Source organism: Malaclemys terrapin, chromosome 3 (assembly GCF_027887155.1).
Source record: "Malaclemys terrapin pileata isolate rMalTer1 chromosome 3, rMalTer1.hap1, whole genome shotgun sequence".
In the NCBI taxonomy this organism is placed as follows: domain Eukaryota; kingdom Metazoa; phylum Chordata; order Testudines; family Emydidae; genus Malaclemys; species Malaclemys terrapin.
Genome location: NC_071507.1, coordinates 135,528,057 through 135,548,210, shown reverse-complemented (window position 1 = coordinate 135,548,210; position 20,154 = coordinate 135,528,057). Strand labels below are relative to the sequence as shown.

At 39.6% G+C, this 20,154-nt stretch overlaps 2 protein-coding genes across 6 annotated transcripts in view; one reads left to right on the top strand and one right to left on the bottom strand.

Moving 5' to 3' along the window:
* KLHL32 (kelch like family member 32) overlaps positions 1-3,956 on the top strand; it is a 176,855-nt gene extending 172,899 nt beyond the window's left edge. For 4 of the 5 annotated variants that reach the window (XM_054021347.1, XM_054021346.1, XM_054021350.1 and 1 more), the window contains one exon: positions 2,719-3,956. In XM_054021347.1, the coding sequence (XP_053877322.1) occupies positions 2,719-2,880 (162 nt within the window). In that variant the 3' untranslated portion in view covers positions 2,881-3,956. Of the gene's footprint in view, positions 1-2,702 lie in introns of all 5 variants that reach the window. The other variant, XM_054021349.1, reaches the window with a different exon arrangement.
* An 8,631-nt stretch (positions 3,957-12,587) lies between these two features.
* Positions 12,588-20,154, bottom strand: part of MMS22L (MMS22 like, DNA repair protein) — a 141,594-nt gene continuing 134,027 nt past the window's right edge. The window contains exons 22-25 of the mRNA XM_054023847.1: positions 19,625-19,791; positions 18,474-18,570; positions 17,263-17,430; positions 12,588-13,300 (exon numbers count right to left, since the gene is read on the bottom strand). Of these exons, the coding sequence (XP_053879822.1) occupies positions 13,219-13,300; positions 17,263-17,430; positions 18,474-18,570; positions 19,625-19,791 (514 nt within the window). The 3' untranslated portion in view covers positions 12,588-13,218. The remainder of the gene's footprint in view (positions 13,301-17,262; positions 17,431-18,473; positions 18,571-19,624; positions 19,792-20,154) is intronic.

Here is a 20,154-nt window from a genome sequence, read left to right as displayed (position 1 = left end):
ATGTGTTCTTAAAGATCATCGCTAACCATTCTGACATTCGTTCGGCTAGTTCCTTATGTACCTAAGGGTGATTTTTGTCAGGCTCTATTGAAGTGAATACATCTAACTTTTATCAAAATATTCTTCAACCTGTTCTTTCCCTATTTTGGCTTGTATTCCTTTCACCTTGTTAATTTTAATTGTGTTGAGTATCCAGTCACGATTATCTTTTAAGAAAGACTGAAACTAAACAGATATTAAACACCTCCACCTTCTTGAGGTCATCTGTTAATAGTTCTCCTATGCTAAGTAGTGGAACTACATTTTCCTTCATCCATAGAAACTCTTCTTATTACCTTTGATGTCCCGTGCTAGGTGTAACTTATTTTGTTTCTTAGCCTTTCTGATTTTGTCCCTACATGCGTGTGCTATTGTTTTGGACCGATCCTTAACAATTTGTCCCTGTTTCCACTTTTTGTAGGATTCCTTTTTAATCTGCAGATCATTAAAGAGCTTGTATCAGCATCTTACTATTCTTCCTATCTTTCTTTCTCCTCAGAATAGTTTGCTGTTGCACCTTTAATATTGTCTCTGAGAAACTGCCAGTTCTCCTAAACAACTTGTTCCCTTATATTTTCTTCCCATATATTTCCCTATCAGTTTTAAGTTTGGTGAAGTCCAATGTCCAATATCTTTATTCTACTGCTCTCACTCCTTCCTTTCCTTAGAATCATTAAATCTGTAATTGTATGATTACTTTCATCCAAATTGCCTTCCACCTTCAGATTTGCCTCAATTCCTCCGTTATCCAGAATCAAATCTAAAATGGTTTTCACCTTGTTATTTCCTTCATCTTCGGAAACAATACTGTCCCTAATACATTTGAAGAACTTATTGGACATATTGTTTTGCCATACTATTTTTCCAATAGATGGCTGGATAGTTAAAATCCCACATTACTACCAGGTCTTGTTTTGGATTTTTGTTATTTTTACTAGAAATTCCTTATCCACCTCTGCCTCTTCCTGATAGTAGACTCCTACATGATGTTGCCCCGCTGGTTTCCCCCCACACACTTTTATCTTCACCCAAACATTCAACTGTTCTGCCAGTCACCTCCTTCTGGACCTTAGAACAAGTGTATATATTCTTGATGTATAATGCAACACCTCCTCCCTTTTTCCCCTGCCTGTCCTTTGTGAACAAGCTATACCCCTTTATACCAGTGTTCTAGTCACACGATTTATCCCACCAAGTTTCAGTGATGCCACTTAAGATGTAATTTCTTTGTACTAATATTTCCAGGTCTTCCCCATATTCCTTGTACTGGTGTATAGACATCTAAAATGTGGAGCAGTTCCCCCACTGTTTTCTTTCTTGTTGCTTCTATGACCCTAATGTAATTTTCTATTGCCTCGCGGAACCGCAGTGCTGTCCTGGGAACCACAGCGCCGAAAGGAGCAGAACGTGGGGCCGCCATTCCCAGGAGCCAGCTCCTCCGGCACGGCTGTACGGCCCCCAGCCCGCCCACTGGGGTGGGCACCAGGCTCATCAGCAGTTGTCCCTGGTTGCACTCTTGTGTTCAAGTGGCATGCATGCCCCCGACAGGAGATGCAGACAGTTGCGTGGAAGGGATGGAGGTAGAGCTGGGAGCGGGGCTGCGGGCGGTATAGCCACGCTGGAGGAGCTGCTGGCGCTAGCTCCTGGCAGTGGTGGCCCCATGTTCTGCTCCTTTCACCGCTGCAGTTGCACGGATACTGATTTATATCTGCGGATATCCACATACGTGGATATAAATTTGTATCCGCACAGGGCTCTATATATACTTAACTCTGGGCTTTAGGTGAATTATTTTCATTTTTCTGAGTGATGCAGTGCCCCAGTTGTAGAACCATCTGTGATAAGTTGAGTGGGGTAAAATTAAAAATTAATTTTAAATGGAAAATTAATTCACAATGGCTTGGATAGGAACACTGTACAGCACATAAAATGTAACACAGCACTATATCAAGTTGGGAAACGTACTAACAAACACACTTGTTTATAATCTGTGGGACCTTTTGAGTATTATTTCATCTCTGTTCAAATACTACTTGAGGGCAAGTGAAAATGCATTTCGGGTCCTGCTTTTGAGTGGACATTTCCCCACATCACAGAACCGTCTCAGAACTGGCAGTCTGCCCAAGAGAGACCTGAGCCTAGGAGGAAAAAAAATATAACAAATGAGAAAGTGCTTTGGCAGAGCTGTAAGTGTTGACTACATATGCTCTCAGTTGCTGGCACACTGCCTAGCTTTAACCAGCACTATGAGCCCTTCTATTTTCAAATTCAGCATGCTGTTCCCTCTTTCTGAAGAAAAACACTTTTCTCTGTATGTCTTCATTTACTCTGTCATTCAGCCAGCCCTGAGTTCCCTTGCTCCTCTAAATACCAGTTTGACAAATGATTCATATTTTGCAGTAATGGTTTAGCATCTCTGTGCAGAGTTCTACATTTGCAACCATGCAAGTGTACAGCTAGTAAGTGGGATCAAATTTTACTATTTGTTATCAAGTGACGGTTAGGATAAGATTTGGGTGATATGGACATTAATACATCAGTTGATCCCTAAATAAAATCCATTGGGCTGAAATTGCCTTTCCTTGGGATTAATAAGTGTATATAATATGTGCCAGCAAATTTGTTTCCTATTTCTTTTGTGATCCTTGAAATATTATTTTCAGCATTTTGGTCCTGCAGGTGCTGGATGTTAGCAAGGAAGGGAAAGAAGAAGTATTCTACGGGCCTACACTTCCTTTTGCTTCTAATGGAATAGCAGCATGCTTCCTTCCAGCTCCCTATTTCACATGCCCCAACCTCCAGACTTTACAAGTGCCTCACCACAGGATTGGCACTATGTGAGAAAAAGAATGCACCATCCATAAAAGCAAAAGGGGGGGGGGGGAGGAATGCTGCATACAGCAATTTCACTTTTGGATCAATTAAGCATGAACTGCTTCTTTATCTTCTACACATTTGTCTTAAAGTCAAATAACAACAGACAAACAAATGAACATTTTTTTCCACTAAAGGCTCCACACCAGTCTGCAGTTTCTCTCCGGCCCAAATTAGGAACATACACTTCATACTAACCCGTTTGCCATTTTCTCTGGGTGACAACTTATTACCTGCCTCTATTTAAGTTCTTTATACATCTTTGAAAGGCATTCTGAGTGCACTCAGCATTCTGCCTGCCTATTGTTCCTTGGGGTCTTCACATTAAATGGAGTGCCGGTGGCACTGTTCAAAGACAATATAATACAATGTTTATAAGCTTAACAAGGACAATATTCTATTATGCTAGGTACCTGTGGCAAAAAAGGATAAATGCATTGACCTTCAGTTCCCAACTTCATCACCACTAAAGTTTTTCATTTAACAAAACTTATTTGAAATTTAGATAGTGTGAAGCATAATAAAGCAAAAAACCAACCCCCCCTCCCCCAAATATATTATGGGCATCTACCAAGGAACTGATTTTTTGCATCTCACCTGAAATACAGAAGGACTGAGGTTTCAGTGGCTATTACTGTACAACGCTGTACTGAACCTGCTTGTCAAAGAAACTGATATACAAAATTACCTTTATTTACCAAGGTCTACTTTTAAATGTTATCTTCTATCAGATGGTCAATTCTTCCTGACACCTGCAATCTTTTAATGGTTGGAAATAACCTCTTTACTGTATAATTAAAATGCACCATTCACTTAATATTTTTAACAGCCAGTTTGTAAAGGGTTACCATATGTACTATTTACAATTCTCAATGAACAGTCTCATTTTGTCCAACATATGGTACCACAAATCACTGGCCTCCAGAGGCTAAATCTGTGTATAATAAAGTCAATATTTTATTTATTCTTTCAATTTATAGAGTGTCTCCATGCAATACTCCAGGCATATGTACAATTTATAATAATAAAACCAAATCATTATATTCTGGTTTTCTCTGGCTATTGTGACCCCGGCGCTTTTTTTGGATGTTTTTGCCATTTATTTGCATATATGTGACATGGGTGTTTGTAAATATTAACCAAGAAAAATACTATTAAACCTCTTGGTTGATGACCTAAGGGCACAGTGCATTTCTCTGATCTATGTACTTATAGGTCCTGCACCACCATAACGTTTGAACAGATCTCAGAACATGAAATTACCATGAATAGCAGCAGGAATTCTAAGTTCAGAATAGCATCTAGGAATACCCAATGTATTTTTGGAGAGGAGCATTTTGCTCTTAGTCCATTGAGAGCTGTTACTGAGTTAAATAAATTTGATCATACAGATGGTAACTTTTCAGGGCTACTGTTAGTGATAAAAGGAAGTTCCACTTATCCCATCTGATTCTTCTTCTTGGAGTTGTCCTTAGGAAACTTCACCTTTTCAATGTGTCAGCATAGATTTTATATCAAAAATCGTTTTGTCAATTGTCCTAGACAACTTAAATGTAGACTGGGTAGAAGAGATCTAATTGTATATTTGTCACCAGGAATGATTATCTGAGCACTGACAATACTTTCTTTCCATGAAGACTCAGCTGTGAAGAAGTTTAGATCAAGGTATTTCCCCCCCCCCCCCCACACACACACACACAGACACTAATTGTATGTAAAACTGCATGGCTCATGGGTCTGGAAGGTCACTGAATTTTTGATTTTGCTTTTCTCTGGTCTCCTGCATCCAGAGGCACTTCTTAATTTCTCAATACAGAACAGGAATTCTTGAAAACTTACCCTGACATTAGAAAGTACTCTATAAGGTCTATGCCTTGCTTTGTATTTGGGATTCCCAGGACCAAGTTGTTTGTATTTTCCAGTAGCCTGAAGTGTTTTATTGTCTAGGGAGTGTGGCCTAAGTGATCAGAGCAATGGTCTGAGAGTCAGGGCCCCCAGCTTCTTATATCAGTTCTGCATATGAGTGAGTCATAGAATCATAGAATATCAGGGTTGGAAGAGACCTCAGGAGGTCATCTAGTCCAACCCCCTGCTCAAAGCAAGACCAATTCCCAACTAAATCATCCCAGCCAGGGCTTTGTCAAGCCTGACCTTAAAAACCTCTAAGGTAGGGGATTCCACCACCTCCTAGGTAACCCATTCCAATGCTTCACCACCCTCCTAGTGAAGAAGTTTTTCCTAATATCCAACCTAAACCTCCCCAACTGCAACTTGAGACCATTACTCCTTGTTCTGTCATCAGGTATCACTGAGAACAGTCTAGATCCATCCTCTTTGGAACCCCCTTTCAGGTAGTTGAAAGCAGCTATCAAATCCCCCCTCATTCTTCTGCAGACTAAACAATCCCAGTTCCCTCAGCCTCTCCTCATAAGTCATGTGCTCCAGTCTCATTTTTGTTGCCCTCCACTGGACTCTTTCCAATTTTTCCACATCCTTGTAGTGTGGGGCCCAAAACTGGACACAGTACTCCAGATGAGGCCTCACCAATGTCGAATAGAGGGGAATGATCACGTCCCTCGATCTGCTGGCAATGCTCCTACTTATACAGCCCAAAATGCCGTTAGCCTTCTTGGCAACAAGGGCACACTGTTGACTCATATCCAGCTTCTCGTCCACTGTAACCCCAAGGACCTTTTCTGCAGAACTGCTACCTAGCCATTCAGTCCGTACTCTGTAGCAGTGCATAGGATTCTTCCGTCCTAAGTGCAGGACTCTGCACTTGTCCTTGTTGAACCTCATCAGGTTTCTTTTGGCCCAATCCTCTAATTTGTCTAGGTCCCTCTGTATCCTATCCCTACCCTCCAGCGTATCTACCACTCCTCCCAGTTTAGTGTCATCTGCAAACTTCCTGAGAGTGCAGTCCACGCCATCCTCCAGCTCATTAATGAAGATATTGAACAAAACCAGCCCCAGGACCGACCCTTGGGGCACTCTGCTTGAAACTGGCTGCCAACTAGACATGGAGCCATTGATCACTAATCAACCTCTAGGCTGATTTTCCCCCATCTGGAAAAGGTGTATATAATACTACCCATTTCATTGGTGTTGGGAGAACTTATTGAAGTTTGTAAAGCACTGAGACAGACAAAAGTTCCCAGGATATTTTCTGCATTTACAACTCAAGTTTTCTTGTTTTGGTATTTTAATTTCTGTAAACCCAAGTCCACTCACCAGTCCCCTGTATGGCCGACTAGCCATAGCTGTGAAGTTATAGTTAAAAGGTTTCTTTCAGAAGGACAGAGGATTACCATTTATTTAACTGGCCATTCATCCATGGCAGCAGGCTGTGTAGAAAGTTTCAAGAACTTGGAGTGGCATTAGTTTCCTTATGCAAAGCTGCACGTGCCGTACAGGTCAAGGACCAACAGACAGGAGAGTATATGGCAAGAAAAAGTTATCACATTTGCTCTGATCTTTCAACACTTTTACTGTTCTGGTCCTCATCAATTGTCTATCCTGGTGAATAGCAGTTTTAAACAGCTGTGCAACTGCATTAAATTAGTTGTATGGTTCCAGAGCCTGAGGACATAGCCTATGCGGCAATTAGTGTCAGGATTCTGCTCTGGCTTCTAATCATCAGACTCCAGCAATCAGAGACATCTTTCATGTTGATCACTTACCTTTTGCATGCTGTGCTATTTGCAGCTTCAGTTATAGAACATGCAGACTTGTACCTGACTCCAAGAGAGAGGAATTCTACTTTTCAGTGCCTAAAGTTAGGGAGTACCATTTATCTTTTATCAGGTGAGAGATTATGCAAAGAGGCTCTCCCTGGTGCCAGCGGGGTATACTGTGCTCTCGGGAGGATTGGGGATGAGCAGGTGATGGTTTGGAGAAGGCAGCTTTGACTAGCAGCTGGGGTTCTGTAGGAGTCCTGCTGGCAGAGGCTGTGCAGTGGATGCAATTAAATCAGCACATGTCCCCAACTAGTGCCGCCCATTTCTGAGGCTAGATGGGCTGCAGGATCCTTGGTGTTGGTGGGTGCCTTCCATAGGCCCAGTCTCCCCAGAGACTTCAGTGGTGTGAAATTTACCAAATCTTCTGCCAATGCAAATCTTGGAGTGAATCAAACCCAGCATCTGTTCCTGCCAAGTCACCAGTTTTGACACTGCGGTCGAATAGAAGATCTGTCCAACTGCTATTTTTTGACAGAGCCTTAAGTTGTCACTTTACTTTTGGACCAGAAAAGGAAAAGAATGTTTTCCAGATGGCCAGTCTACTCTAGGATTGAGAAGAAAACAGTGAGAAAGCTGATGGTAACATCATTCACTTGGGCTTCCAACTGGAGAAAAGAATGTGGAGTAATGGACAAGATCTCAAGCAATAACAACTCACTCAAGCCTCTTCATCATCTTAACAAGGGGAAATAGCGGTAAGACTGAATAATTCAGTAGTGGGTCTATAAATTGTTGGGATAGAGGCCATGTGGGTACTGAGGTCTTATTTTATTGACTAAATCTGCTAGCATCTTGTAATAGATCTTTGAGCCACAAGATCTTGAGCTGTAATGAAGCGTCTAATACTTGTATCTCTCTCCTGTGGTCTACTTTTTAGGTCACACCCATAAAGAGTAATATTTTCCTTTTATAGAGGGCATTTAATCCCAAAGGATATGGAGGTGTTTTATCAGTTGTACATATAAGCACCACATCACTGAAATTCAGCCATCTTGTGTGGCTTATCTGATTCCCGAGCATAGTGCTAAGACACTGGTTTGACACAGATGAAAGAACACAGATAACATCAACTTTACTTTCTACAGCATCTTCATTTTCCCTTGAGCATTTCACATCCAAGCACGGGCCAAAGAAATATTGAGATGTTATGGCCCACTTGTCAGTATGACAAAAATGTTGTAGAATATGTATTTTTTTAAATCCCAGTATATCTATTGTATGCTGTATATTCATGACTTATTAGCTTTCAGGTAGAGTACCTGGACCTGAGATAAAATTACAAAAGTTTGTACTGTTTTGCCTTGAGATTTGCCTAGGGTTCTCCCCCCCCCCCCCCCCCCCTACTAATATAGAAATTTAGTACATCAGTTGCAGAATCAGGAAGAAATAGATAATTGAATGTGCACACAAGCAGAAACAACATAGGCAGAATGTGGAACAAATGCAAAAAAAGACGGCATCTGTTTACTGAAAATTAGAACGTAGAATAAATTAAGAGGGCAAGGTTAAAATACTTCCTCTGCAGTCAAGAGTTTGCAGGGAAGGAGGACTTGGCAGGCAGTTTAAGAATGTAGATTATGTAAAGGGATATTTTGTTTCTAGGGAAATTACTTAGATTTTTTTCAAAATAATTTTTGAAAGAAAAGGAGAGAATGTCAGTATTCAATGGTATTTTCAGTAGAGATTATCTTCTTATAATGCAAGAACTCAAAAAATTAATATATGAAGAAATCAAGATACCTTCTGCAGGAGCGCTGCTTGTCTAAGGCATTATTTAGCAACATCACACTGCTTCTACGAAATGGAAGTTGCATCATCTCAATTTTTCTTCATGTCCACACTTCTATAATTCCATAGTGAATTTAAGTTGCTTGTATTTTTTTAATGTATTGAATGTTTGCCCTTCAGCCAATTTCTGACCATTTTTTGATAAAATAAATATGCACCTTTAAGACATATATGTATAAATAACATCAACTGTGAAATATAAGCCTACAGTATGGACGTCTAATTTACAGAACTAGCTGTGCCAGGTTTTGATGTTGCTCGCAGAATTCATCACATGAGCTAATTTTATATTAATAATTTTATATTAACCTTTTTACCAAAACAGACATGAGGGAAATCGATTTACAACTGATAAATATGGGGTATTCAGTTGGTACTAGGATAACATACTTATACAGTGATGTCCTGTTCAAATGTAAGAGGCAAGCTCTTCCAGGAACTACACTATAGGGCTTAACAAGTTGGTCTAGAAAACTTAGTGAATTTTGGTCCCAATCCTGTAACCCCTTTGATGTGGGCAAATTCCTGTACCTGTAACAAGACTATATAGATCAAGATACAGAATAAGGGTCTTTTAGTTAACAGTTGCTTTTCATTTGTGTAGTGGCAGACCACCACCTTCAAAAGGTTTTGTTTTATACATAGCTCAAAGAAGTTTTTTGAGACAAAACTCACTTCCTAACCATTCATACTTCTGTGTATTCTACAACAATCTAACTCTGCTATGACATACTGACACCACAATGGGTTTTTATCTTCAGTATATTTTTGTAACCATTTCTAACAGAAGGGCTGATTAGATCACATTTTAAATACAGTAGCAGCTAAAAATAATTAAGATAAATTATGACTAAATGTAGTTCCTAAAAAAACCTCCCAACATATCTAATTTTCAGAAGCTACAGAAGAGGGAAAAAGACGACTGCAGTAATGCCTATTATCCATTTCTTGAGGGAAATATGGCAATTCCATTTAAATGGACAGTTATGGAAGTTTTCATAAATGACAATGTAAGTGGTGTATGTTACTGGAAGCTCATGTTCTGTATAATTACACCAAATACTGTACAGATCTTTATTCTTTGCATGTGTGCACTGCCTTATTCCATCATAAAAGGGTAAAATTTGCTATCTTATGAGCTATTTCATCTTAGGAAATGCCCCCTCACTTCATTTTTTGTCAGTGAAAATGGAAGCGAGGCATAATTTAATATATCTTGTTCTTGCTTTCCACTAACAATACAAAAATGTGAAAATTTTACAAAATAGATGGACACTTCCATGGGAATAATGGAAGTTAGTGTGAATTTTTAACAATGCTTTTTTTCCTTTTCTTATTCTTTTAGATAATCATTTTAGGGTTCCAAAAAAAAAAGGAATCTGCAGTTTGGCATGGCATATTGGACAGTTGTTCTATACCAAAGTGTTACGGATCAGAGGAGATCAGTATCCTGAATTCAGTAATAGAGGAAATATATTAAAAAGGTATTTTATTTTTATCCAGTTATCAGTGCTGTGTGTCTCAGTGAGGAAAGCCTGCCTCATCTATATACACAGTAACAGTACTGAAGCAGCTATCAGAGTAGAAGATGTATAAATGAGGCTTTTGTTACACTGACAGCAGCACTCCTGCTGTTTTTTTTTTATGAGGGTGGGGGGAGGGAAATGACATTTAATGAGCCACTGTAGTAGTTTTGAAAACTTTAACAGAAATTTAATATTTGATCAAAATACCATTGAATACTGCAATGATGTGATTACAATCATTGCTGTGGGGATGCTGGTGAATAATGTCATAAATGTCTTAGAAAGACACCAGCTCACATATTCATAAAATGAGCTGGACAAAGCGTACACATATAAGTCTTGCTGAATTCCATTAGCAATCCTAGCTACAGTCTTATTCTCTGGGTTTTCTTCTTGATTATGGAAATAAGTCACAAATGTTATAAAACACCTAAGCATAATATTGCTTTAACAATGTTCTACAAAACATGGGGACCATTTCTGCTATTATGTTTTTTGGAGCGGCACTGCTCTATTACTATACAAATGAGGATCCCCCAAGGGAAACCTGCAAAGGGCCAAATCACAAGGATGGAGCAAAGCTGGCATAAAAGGACTTAGTACTCCATTTTAAAATATTGCAGGGCTGAACAGAATCTACAGTCCCTTGCAGGCAGGATGCCTGACGAGCTGGGTAAAACTCCTGCTACCATAAATGGGGAGGAGATACAAATGTGGCCCATTGCTCCCCTTGCATGGGGTTTTGGCTCAGCTGATCCACAAATGCACAAATCAGTTGGGTAGTTCCAGTCCCGCCCAAAATCCCTCTTGCTCTGCAGCTAGCCGCAGAGACTCTCTTGAGATCTTCTCCAGGGAACAGGAAAGGATCTCTACCTTGTTTGCGGTCTCCTCTGCAAATGGCCCCACGTACAACTGATCTGCAGGTGCACAGTGCCTCCCACGATGTGTCTGCAGTAGCTTATAAATGAATGGTTTGTTTAAAAGGAAGTATTTCTGCTTTTAAAGTGTTCAGATGTGTTGTTAAAGGAAGTATAAAAACATTAAATATACTTTCTGTACATGCATGCAATATTCAGTATCTTAAAGGGTCTTTATGGCTACAACATACAACAGACATACACAATAGACGGCTGGTTTTAGACTTATTTTAATTTTCCTTCAATGTATTTTAATTCAGCAGCCTTTCTCCTAGTGAAATATTTGGGTGGAGTGTTTTGAGGTATACTAGACAAGCCACCCTACCCCATAATACTCTGCAAAAGCCTTGCTCTCTTTATTAGCAAGACTGTCAGTCAGTCACATCTGTCCCTGTCCACACCAAATAATTAAACTATACCAGATTGCCTGCTTGACAGTAGTTAAGTGATATCATGTAAAATGCTTTATTTCTGTTTGCATTCACTTTTTGACAGAAAAGAACAATAGTTTCCAAACTGTTTAAATTAGTGTCTCATGCACCAAGAGCTATGTCACATTTTCATAAAGCATTGTTGCTTTTTTAGAACCTTTACAGACAGTATCCACTCTACCTTTAAAAACCTCACTGAGCACACCATTAAATAATTTGTTACAATACCTACTCTACCTATTCTTTAAAAGTCAAAGGGTTTACTTTCAGGAAGTAATACTACAGTAAGACATCTGTTCTGCTACCTACTGTGTGATAAAACTCAGATTTCGAAGGCATCTCTATTAATCTCATTTAGAGAGTTTTCTTGAAGGGAAAAAAAAAAAGCTTTTTAGAAGCACAAGCCTCTTGAGATGAATAAGACTCCTTCCAGGTGCAGAAGCTTACAACACAAGTTCAATAAGTCACTTTCATAATGAAAAGAACCTCCATGTTCTGCACTATTAAGTAGCCTAAAGAGGCTTTTAGTTACTACATTATCTGACGTAACAATAGCTGATTTAGGGAAAAGATTATCTGTTTCTACGTGATAGGAGCACTGTAACAAAACAGATGCTGCTCTGAACAAGATTGTAGGGACATTTCTGAAGCTGTAGTTGTTACACAAAAATAGTCTCTCCTCCTCCCCCATTAACTCTGTAAAGTTAAGGCTGAATAACTTTAAAAATAGATAACCAATTCAATGGTGTTGTCAGAAGGTACACACATGCCACTTCCCATGCCACAGGAATAACTCTTAGGAACTCATGTTAATGAGTTAAGTGAAAGATGTGAATTCTACAGAATCTTTAAATAAAATAAAAGTTCCTTAACTTTAATTTGAGAAAAGTTATGCCGGACTAGAGAAAGGGTCAAGGACACAGTGAGATGTTTGAGAAATCCATCTAGCCAGACTCACCCAATGTTTAACACAGTCTGAACTAACTAAAGATTTTGAAATCGGTTTTTCTAAGTGCATCAGCCTTCTCGCTCTCTTCCTTTATCCTTCGTCTAAGTTAAACTAGCTAATGAAATTCACATAAAATTTTGTGGATTTAACTAGATTTTTAATTTAGTTCGTTTTAAATCCAGGATAAGAGGGAGAATAGGAAATTACCCCTTCAGTCAGAATGGGAGATCTCCTTGATATTCAGGAACCTGAGACTGACTTGCTTGCTCCCTCCCTCCCTCCCCTCCTCTCCCCCCCCCCCCCCCCCAGGACAACAGAGATGAGGAACCTGAAAGACCTGAAAGGTTTCAATACAAGAGCAAGGTTAGGACACCTGTCTCTATTCTGTGTAACACATACATAAGCCTTTCTATTAACGTAAGATAGCCTAACCCTGACCCAGCTTTTGGTGAAGACATTGCATTCACTGAGCTCAACATACGGACGTGAAGTGCCTTTGTGTGCTCAGTATGAAAGCCCGCTGCCTGACCCCCAGAGTTCTACACATCACACTTATTTCTGATCTACAAAACACTTTCCCATTAAAAATTTAGAAATTAAAATTTTGTTCAAAACACACGTCAATGGGACTTGCGCTAAGTCACTTAGGCTCTACTGAAAATCCCACACATTGTCTTGTGTCTTCTTGTGAATTTTAGATGGATGTTTCTAATATTTAATGAATTTGCAATATCTTTCAGTCATCAACTGAAAGACAAAATATTTGAATTACTCTTCATATTTCTGGCAATAGTCAAACGCTACCAATGCTATTGGAAAAACAGCTTAACTTTTTAAAAGCATTAAATAGATTCTATCTGTAAAGAAAAACAACTTTGATAGTGCATTACAATAACAGTACAGGCAGTAACAAAGTGCAAACATTTCAGGGGGAAAGAATTAATCACCAATACATCGTTAACTTGTCTCATTTTCCAGTTTTAGTATCTCATTTTGACCAGTTGCTGTAAGGCGAGATAACAGTTTTTTGTAGGCTTCTCTGTTAAAAACAAAAGCATATAATATGTTAGTTAAACAATTTCATAGGACTGAAGAGTAAAAAAAATAGTTTTCATGCAAGCTTTTCACGTAACATGAGGTAAAACCAGAACTTTTTCCTTCCTCACTTCCGCAATTGCTTTGTTTACTATGAATTTTTAGCGAAGTTTGGCTGAGGGGCAAACAAGGATCGAATGGCATGGCACCTAAGAACATAAGAGCGGCCATACTGGCTCAGACCAATGGTCCATCTAGCCCAGTATCCTGTCTTCCGAAAGTGGCCAATGCCAGGTGCTTCAGAGGGAATGAACACAACAGGTAATCATCAAGTGATCCATTCCCTGTCACCCATTCCCAGCTTCTGGCAAACAGAGGCTAGGGACACTATCCCTGCCCTTCCTGGCTAATAGCCATTGATGGACCTATCCTCCATGAATGTATCTAGTTCTTTTTTGAACCCTGTTATAGTCTTGGCCTTCACAACATCCTCTGGCAAAGAGTTCCACAGGTTAACTGTGCGCTGTGTGAAGAAATACTTCCTTTAGTTTGTTTGGCACATAGATCTTGAAGATATTCCATTTACTAAGTAAACTTTCCTCCTAAGCTAGACACTTCTTTATTTTAAATTGTGTATTTACTTGTCTAGCTGAGGCTCAAAACCAAAATCATGTACAGAGCTCACTATGTTACCACATATTCAATTTTTGTTTAGGATATTTTGTATGTAGTTGTGGAGTGGTGGTTCTAAAACGGCACACTATGACAGGTTGCTACAATGGGCTTAGAAAGAAGGTTAAAGATATCACCATATCATTAGTTAATTATCCATGAAGACATTTATGTAAAGAACAGATATGAAATATTTCTATTTTTCTTCACAAAATATCCTTCTCAGTCATTTCAATTCTACAAATAGGTTGCATATATTTGCTGTGATTTTCATGTTAAACCATAACATTTGATAGTTCATTACCAGTGTAATTTCTTGGCATTGGTTCTGATTTACATGGGATCTGAACTTTAAGAAATATAGTAAGCATACGTAGAATAATGCAAAATTATATACATAGATATTTATGCTTAGAGGATCTAGATTTGAGAAAAAGCTTTTTACTAGGATGACTGTATTTTCATTGTTCATGGATAAGGCTACGGTTATGTCACGGAGGTCACGGAATCTGACTTCCAGTGACCTTTGTCATATTGAGGGCCCTCTCAGCTGACCAGCCGCCCTGTAGTGTAAAAAACTGCTATCTGACTGAATGTGCTACTTAGAGTGTACTACGCATGCTCAGTAACATCTGCTGAAGCCAGCAGCAGGGGACTCCTGCAGTAGCCCAGCTTCCGTAGGCTGCTGCCAGTGCTGGTGGGGACCCCTGAGCTCCTCAGCTGCCACTGTGAGCAGCCGGTGTCATCCTCCCCGCTCCCCTCCCTCCGGGCCGCAGGCAGAGGGATACCAGAGCTGCTCAGCGGCCACTGGAAGGAGCCCCCAAACAGCTCCCCCGCCACCGTCGCTGGCAGGGAGACCCTGCAGCTTCCAGCTGCTGCAGGCAGGGGAAGGGTGCTAGACCCTCCTCCCTTCCCATTTTGTCAGGAATGTGTTTTTAGTAAAGTCAGGGACAGGTCACGGCCTGTGACCTGTCCCTGACTTTTACTAAAAATATCCATGACAAAATCATAGCCTTATTCATGGATCACCTTAAAGAGGTGGACAGGGAAGCAGTTTAATAATTCATTTAATAAAGTTTTTACGCATTTATAGAGAAAACATTGTGGAGAACATTAACACCAGATCTTAGAGTATATATTATGAGGTTATTACTAAAGAAAAACTGACAGTTTGGTAATCCCCTAGTATATTCTTGGGGAAGTTCAAACAAACTGTCTTTTTACGCTCTATTAGCAAATGGATGAGCTTTGCTTTACTGACAGTATAAAAAATGTTATAGAAGTGTCTACAGACTACATGATCAAAAGGAAAAACTGAGGGAATTTGAAAATCCTTCTATGAATAGTGGAATAGCAGTCTAACACAGCATGTACTTATTTAAAATAGAAGCAACTATTTTTTCGTGGAGGGTAAGAGGGGCTTTAAAAGGAGAGAAACTGAATAAAAAGCATGGTATATTTTATTTTATATTTAACTCCTTTCATTTGTACTCTCTGTTGAAAATGAAACTCGTCGCATGGACAATGACTGAAAAATATGCTTAGACACTGTACATATTTTATGAGTTGGAGTTTGTATGACTGTATAAAATACAAAATGAATATAATATTTATAGCCCCAAATCCTGCAAAGAGTTAAGCAAGTGTGTAACTTTACAAATTGTGGGTAAAATCCAGACCCCACTGAAGTCAATGGCAAAACTTGCAAAGGCTTCAATGGAGCCAGGATTTCACCCGTTCAGTAGCCCTAGCCCCACTCAACAAGGAACTTAAGCAACAACATAATTTTAAGCACTTCTAGAGACTAAGACTACATCTACACTACAGCACTTGCAGCTGTGTCACTGTAACGCTTGTGGTGGAGATGCTCTCCTGTCGGCTAAACTCCTGCCTCCACGAGAAGTGGTAGCTATGTTGGCGGGAGAAGCTCCCCCAGGCTTCTCCCACAGACATAGCATTGTCCATACCTGCACTTAGGTCAGTATAATTTACGGCACTCAGGGATGTGGGTTATTCACACCTCTTAGTGACGTTAGTTACAGTCATATGCCTAAATACCCAGCTGAATAGGAAACACCAATAGTAAATTTACATATTTGATCCTTAGCTAGATCAAAAATCAATAAATGTAAGAATAATTAGGACCTATGAGAGTTAATATTCTACATGGTTAAACACTGTACTCATGTTGGAACAAACATTACACATTTTAATGTGCATATTACTCAATTAAAAAAAAACTCCTGACTTTCAGTATTTTTCCTCCCTTTAAATTTTAACCTCCATCCCTCTCTTTTCTGTATCAAGGGAATGAAAAGGAACACATTACCTTATTACAGAAAAGTACTGCTCCCCCATTATGTTAGTCTTACTTTGGTAGAAAAAAAAAATCTGAACACCAATCTCTTACTAGTGCTTAGGACCACAGCATGCATTCTATTTTCTTGACTTATAAAAGTGAGATAAATTATACTTTTATGCATGAGAAAATGGAATCGTTCCTCCTCATTTAGAATCCTCTAAGTGAGCATCTTCCTTAATATATGTATCCTGCATGACTGTATCCTCTCTACAAGACTGATTTCTTGACCCTTTCTCTCATGCTCCACTGGGAAATCATACATTACTGGTGAAGTTCTGGTTCATTGTAAAGTATATTTTGGTATCTTCTTTTTGTTTTAATTTTAGTATTTTCAGTTTATATTATATAAAATTAAAATGACTCTGAGGAAAGGATTTTTTTGAAAGCTCTGAAATCACCAGCTTTTATTTTTTTTATTTTATACTGTGTACAAAAACCCTTAAAATTAATCCCTGGATATTTCTTATGCCAAGCCTGAATCAGATATTTACACTAAAATTGCAGTATAAATCCTTAAAAATAGGGATTTATAGCACAATCAAACTAAGGAATTAAATCTATTGTAAGCTCTTTGGAGCAGGGACTGACTTTCTGTTTTGTGTTTGTATCGCATGTAGCGTCCTGGTCCATGAGTGGGCTCCTAAGTGCTAATGTAATATAAATAACCATCATTTATTTATATGGAAGCCAGCAGGCTCTGCATTAAATTACTGTGTGTGTTTTTGTAAGCTTGGTGTCAAAACATCTGAGAGAGCATTTCACAATTCTAAGTTATCTGTATGTGCTAAATTTCTAAAAAAAGGTAAATTTCTGGCTGAATGTACTTACACATCAGTTACACGAAATCTATGCTGCAGTCTAAAGTTGCCATCCATCAAGAGAATACACCTCTGTTGTTCACTGACAAAAAGCAATAATAATACAAAATGTACCTTTGTGCAGTGTTTCTGCCAAGCCCTTGTTTGTGCTCTGAATCCTTCAGGGACTGTGTGATTGTTGGAATCAGACTGATAACTAGGGGCTGATCCAAGACTGCCACTACTTCCAGGATGCTGTAAACCTGATGATCGTATACTGTGGTATAGTCCTGGATAAATTGCCTGAAGGAGAAACAGGGGCACTTCATGCAAGGTCAAAACTAGATATAGAGAATGTGCAAAGGAACAACCACCAAAAGAGTCTGATCAGCAGAACCATCTTGAATGCTTGGAAGTTTTCATTTTATACAAAAGACTTTAGGGGCTGCATTTTTAAAGGCTAATGCTACAGGATCAACATGTACATGCACACATTTTTACCAGTGAAACTTAAAGCCCGGAGAGCCTGCAAGCTGGTCCATGTGGGCTGACCCCTTCGTCCAGGGCACTCTGCCCTGAAGCAGGCGTCTTCTTTCCTGGAGGAGCTTGCAGGATCAGGGCTTAAATATATATATATATATATATAAAATAGTCAGAATGGTGAGGTGAGGGCATGCAAAATCGGACATAAAATGCCCCCTGAAAAAGTTGCTTTTTGTAGCGTGTGGGCAGACTGGTGTTCCAGCAGAGAGCCCTATTGATTTGAATGGGACTGTCCACCCAGCTGTCAACCTGCACACTATACAATACAGGATCAGGGTCTATGTCTGCAAAATTTCTTTGGGCACTGTGCTCATGCAGTTTGTTCACTGTATGTGCATGGGGAGTGAGATTCATGGGCAATACAATCCTGTCAAGTTTGGTAAAAAGCTCAATTTTCACGGTGAAAAATCTGAATGTCACAAATTCAGAATTTCAATAATAAAAAATGTAAAAGCAAAAAAAAGTCAGATGTGCCTTTCAATTTAGGAATGGACACTTTGGCAATGTGGCCTCTGACATCATGCTTCACCATTCGCCCAAGGAGTTTCTCCCATTATGGTTGCAATACATCCCTCTGTTGTTTATCTTTCAAAACAGTATGGAATCCACAGGAAAATTTGTATTTTTTTCTTTCACTTTTTAGCCAACCAGTATTTTAAACCACTGCCAAGAATGCAATAATTTAAGTACCATAAACAAGTAACAGTGCATTAGGTTAGGGATAATTAGTTATTTAAAAAAATATGTTCACTGTCAAATGCTTTGCAATAGCAGCACTGCCAGTTGGCGTATTTTCTGGTTACCTAAACACAGAAGTCAGTTGGGTGGCAGGTTCTCTTCCCAACCCTGCTTGGCAGCCTTCTACCATATACTGCAGAATCTCGCTAGATAGTTTCTTAACTGTAAAAAAAAAAAAATAAAAAAAAAATCACAAGCTAAGTTGGCTATAAAGAACAGAACGAATCACAGACGTATTCAACAGAAAAGGGGTTTCTGAGGCCCCTCCAACATTCCATGTCCCACAACAACTGGTTTTCTCCATATCAAAGCATTAACGGGTCGGAAGCAGGGCAACTGCCTGGGGGCCCATGCCACAAGGGGCACAGCGAAACTAAGTTGCTCAGGCTTCAGCCCCAGGTGCTGGAACTCAGGGCCTCAGGCTTCAGCTTTCTGCCCTGAACCCTAGCAAGTCTAATGCCAGCCATGTTTGGCAGATCCCCTGAAACCAGCTCATGGCCCCCCAGGACCCCCGGACCCATGGTTGAGAACCACTGCCATAGAACTCTGACCTCCCCACTGTTATGATTGAAATACACAGATTTTAAGCACTGTCTTTTTTAAAAGGGGGAAATGTATATTTTAAGCATTGTCCCCTAAAGACGTACACGCTCCATGGAAATGGAGGTATATATTTCAGTTTGGGTTTGTTTGTATTCTTTAGATCATTCCCACTCTGAATGAGAAGGAAGCAGTCAGGCCATTCTACCCTGATCAAAACTAAGAACAGGAACTATCAACTATCACCAACAGTACTACTGTCTTTTTTCTCTCTCTTTTTCTTCCCCTCCCACGCCCCCCTCCCCTCCTCCAAAAAGTACTCAATATATTTATCCTTCCTTCCACCCCAATTTATTTGGGATAATACTAATTTGCAAAGCTGATTTTCTTCTTTTATAAATTTGGAGCTGTACTCAACCCTGGGTTATGTTGGGTTCCTGGTCTTGGCAGAAAGTCATCCTACAGCGGGTCCTGGCAGTACAAAACTTAGCCAGCTCATGCTTCAAGAGGGGGCCTAACGCTGGATAACACAGTTGCAAACTGGATGGTACTGGCTGGGAATGTGCCTCTACCACTCTCTGCAGTGTAATAAACCTACCTACTTGAAGGAAAAGTGCTCGGTAAGTATAAAATATTACATATGTACAAGTATATTTAAAGTTAACAAGCATCTCACCTTGTGTTTCATTAACTAATACCATGCATTTCAACACAGCAGGAAGAAGCAACTCAATGTCACATACTTCAGTGCTCTTGGTTCTTTGAAATACTTGAAGGATGAAAGCCAGAACTGAGGCCAGGCGAGGAGGAGGGGCGTTACCTTTGAACTGGAGGTAGTTTTCCCTGGAACAAAATAAAGCTCAGTCTATAACTTATTTCTTCATTAAGCAATGGTACAACAAATAAAATATTACATCCTTTAAACACAGTATTGCCGTATATCACCAGGAGGGCCATTAAGTAGATTTCTATCATTATGTATTATCAGCTACTGGCTTCTCTTAATCTTAGTCTTAGAAATGATTCACAATTAGGGTGACCAGATGTCCCAGTTTTAAAGGGACAGTCCTGATATTCGGGGCTATGTCTTATATAGGTGCTTATTACCCCCCACCCCATTCCGGTTTTTCACACTTGATAGCTGATCACCCTACTCACAATTCAGCAGAGCACCACAGAGTAGGGGCTTACAACTCACCTATTGTT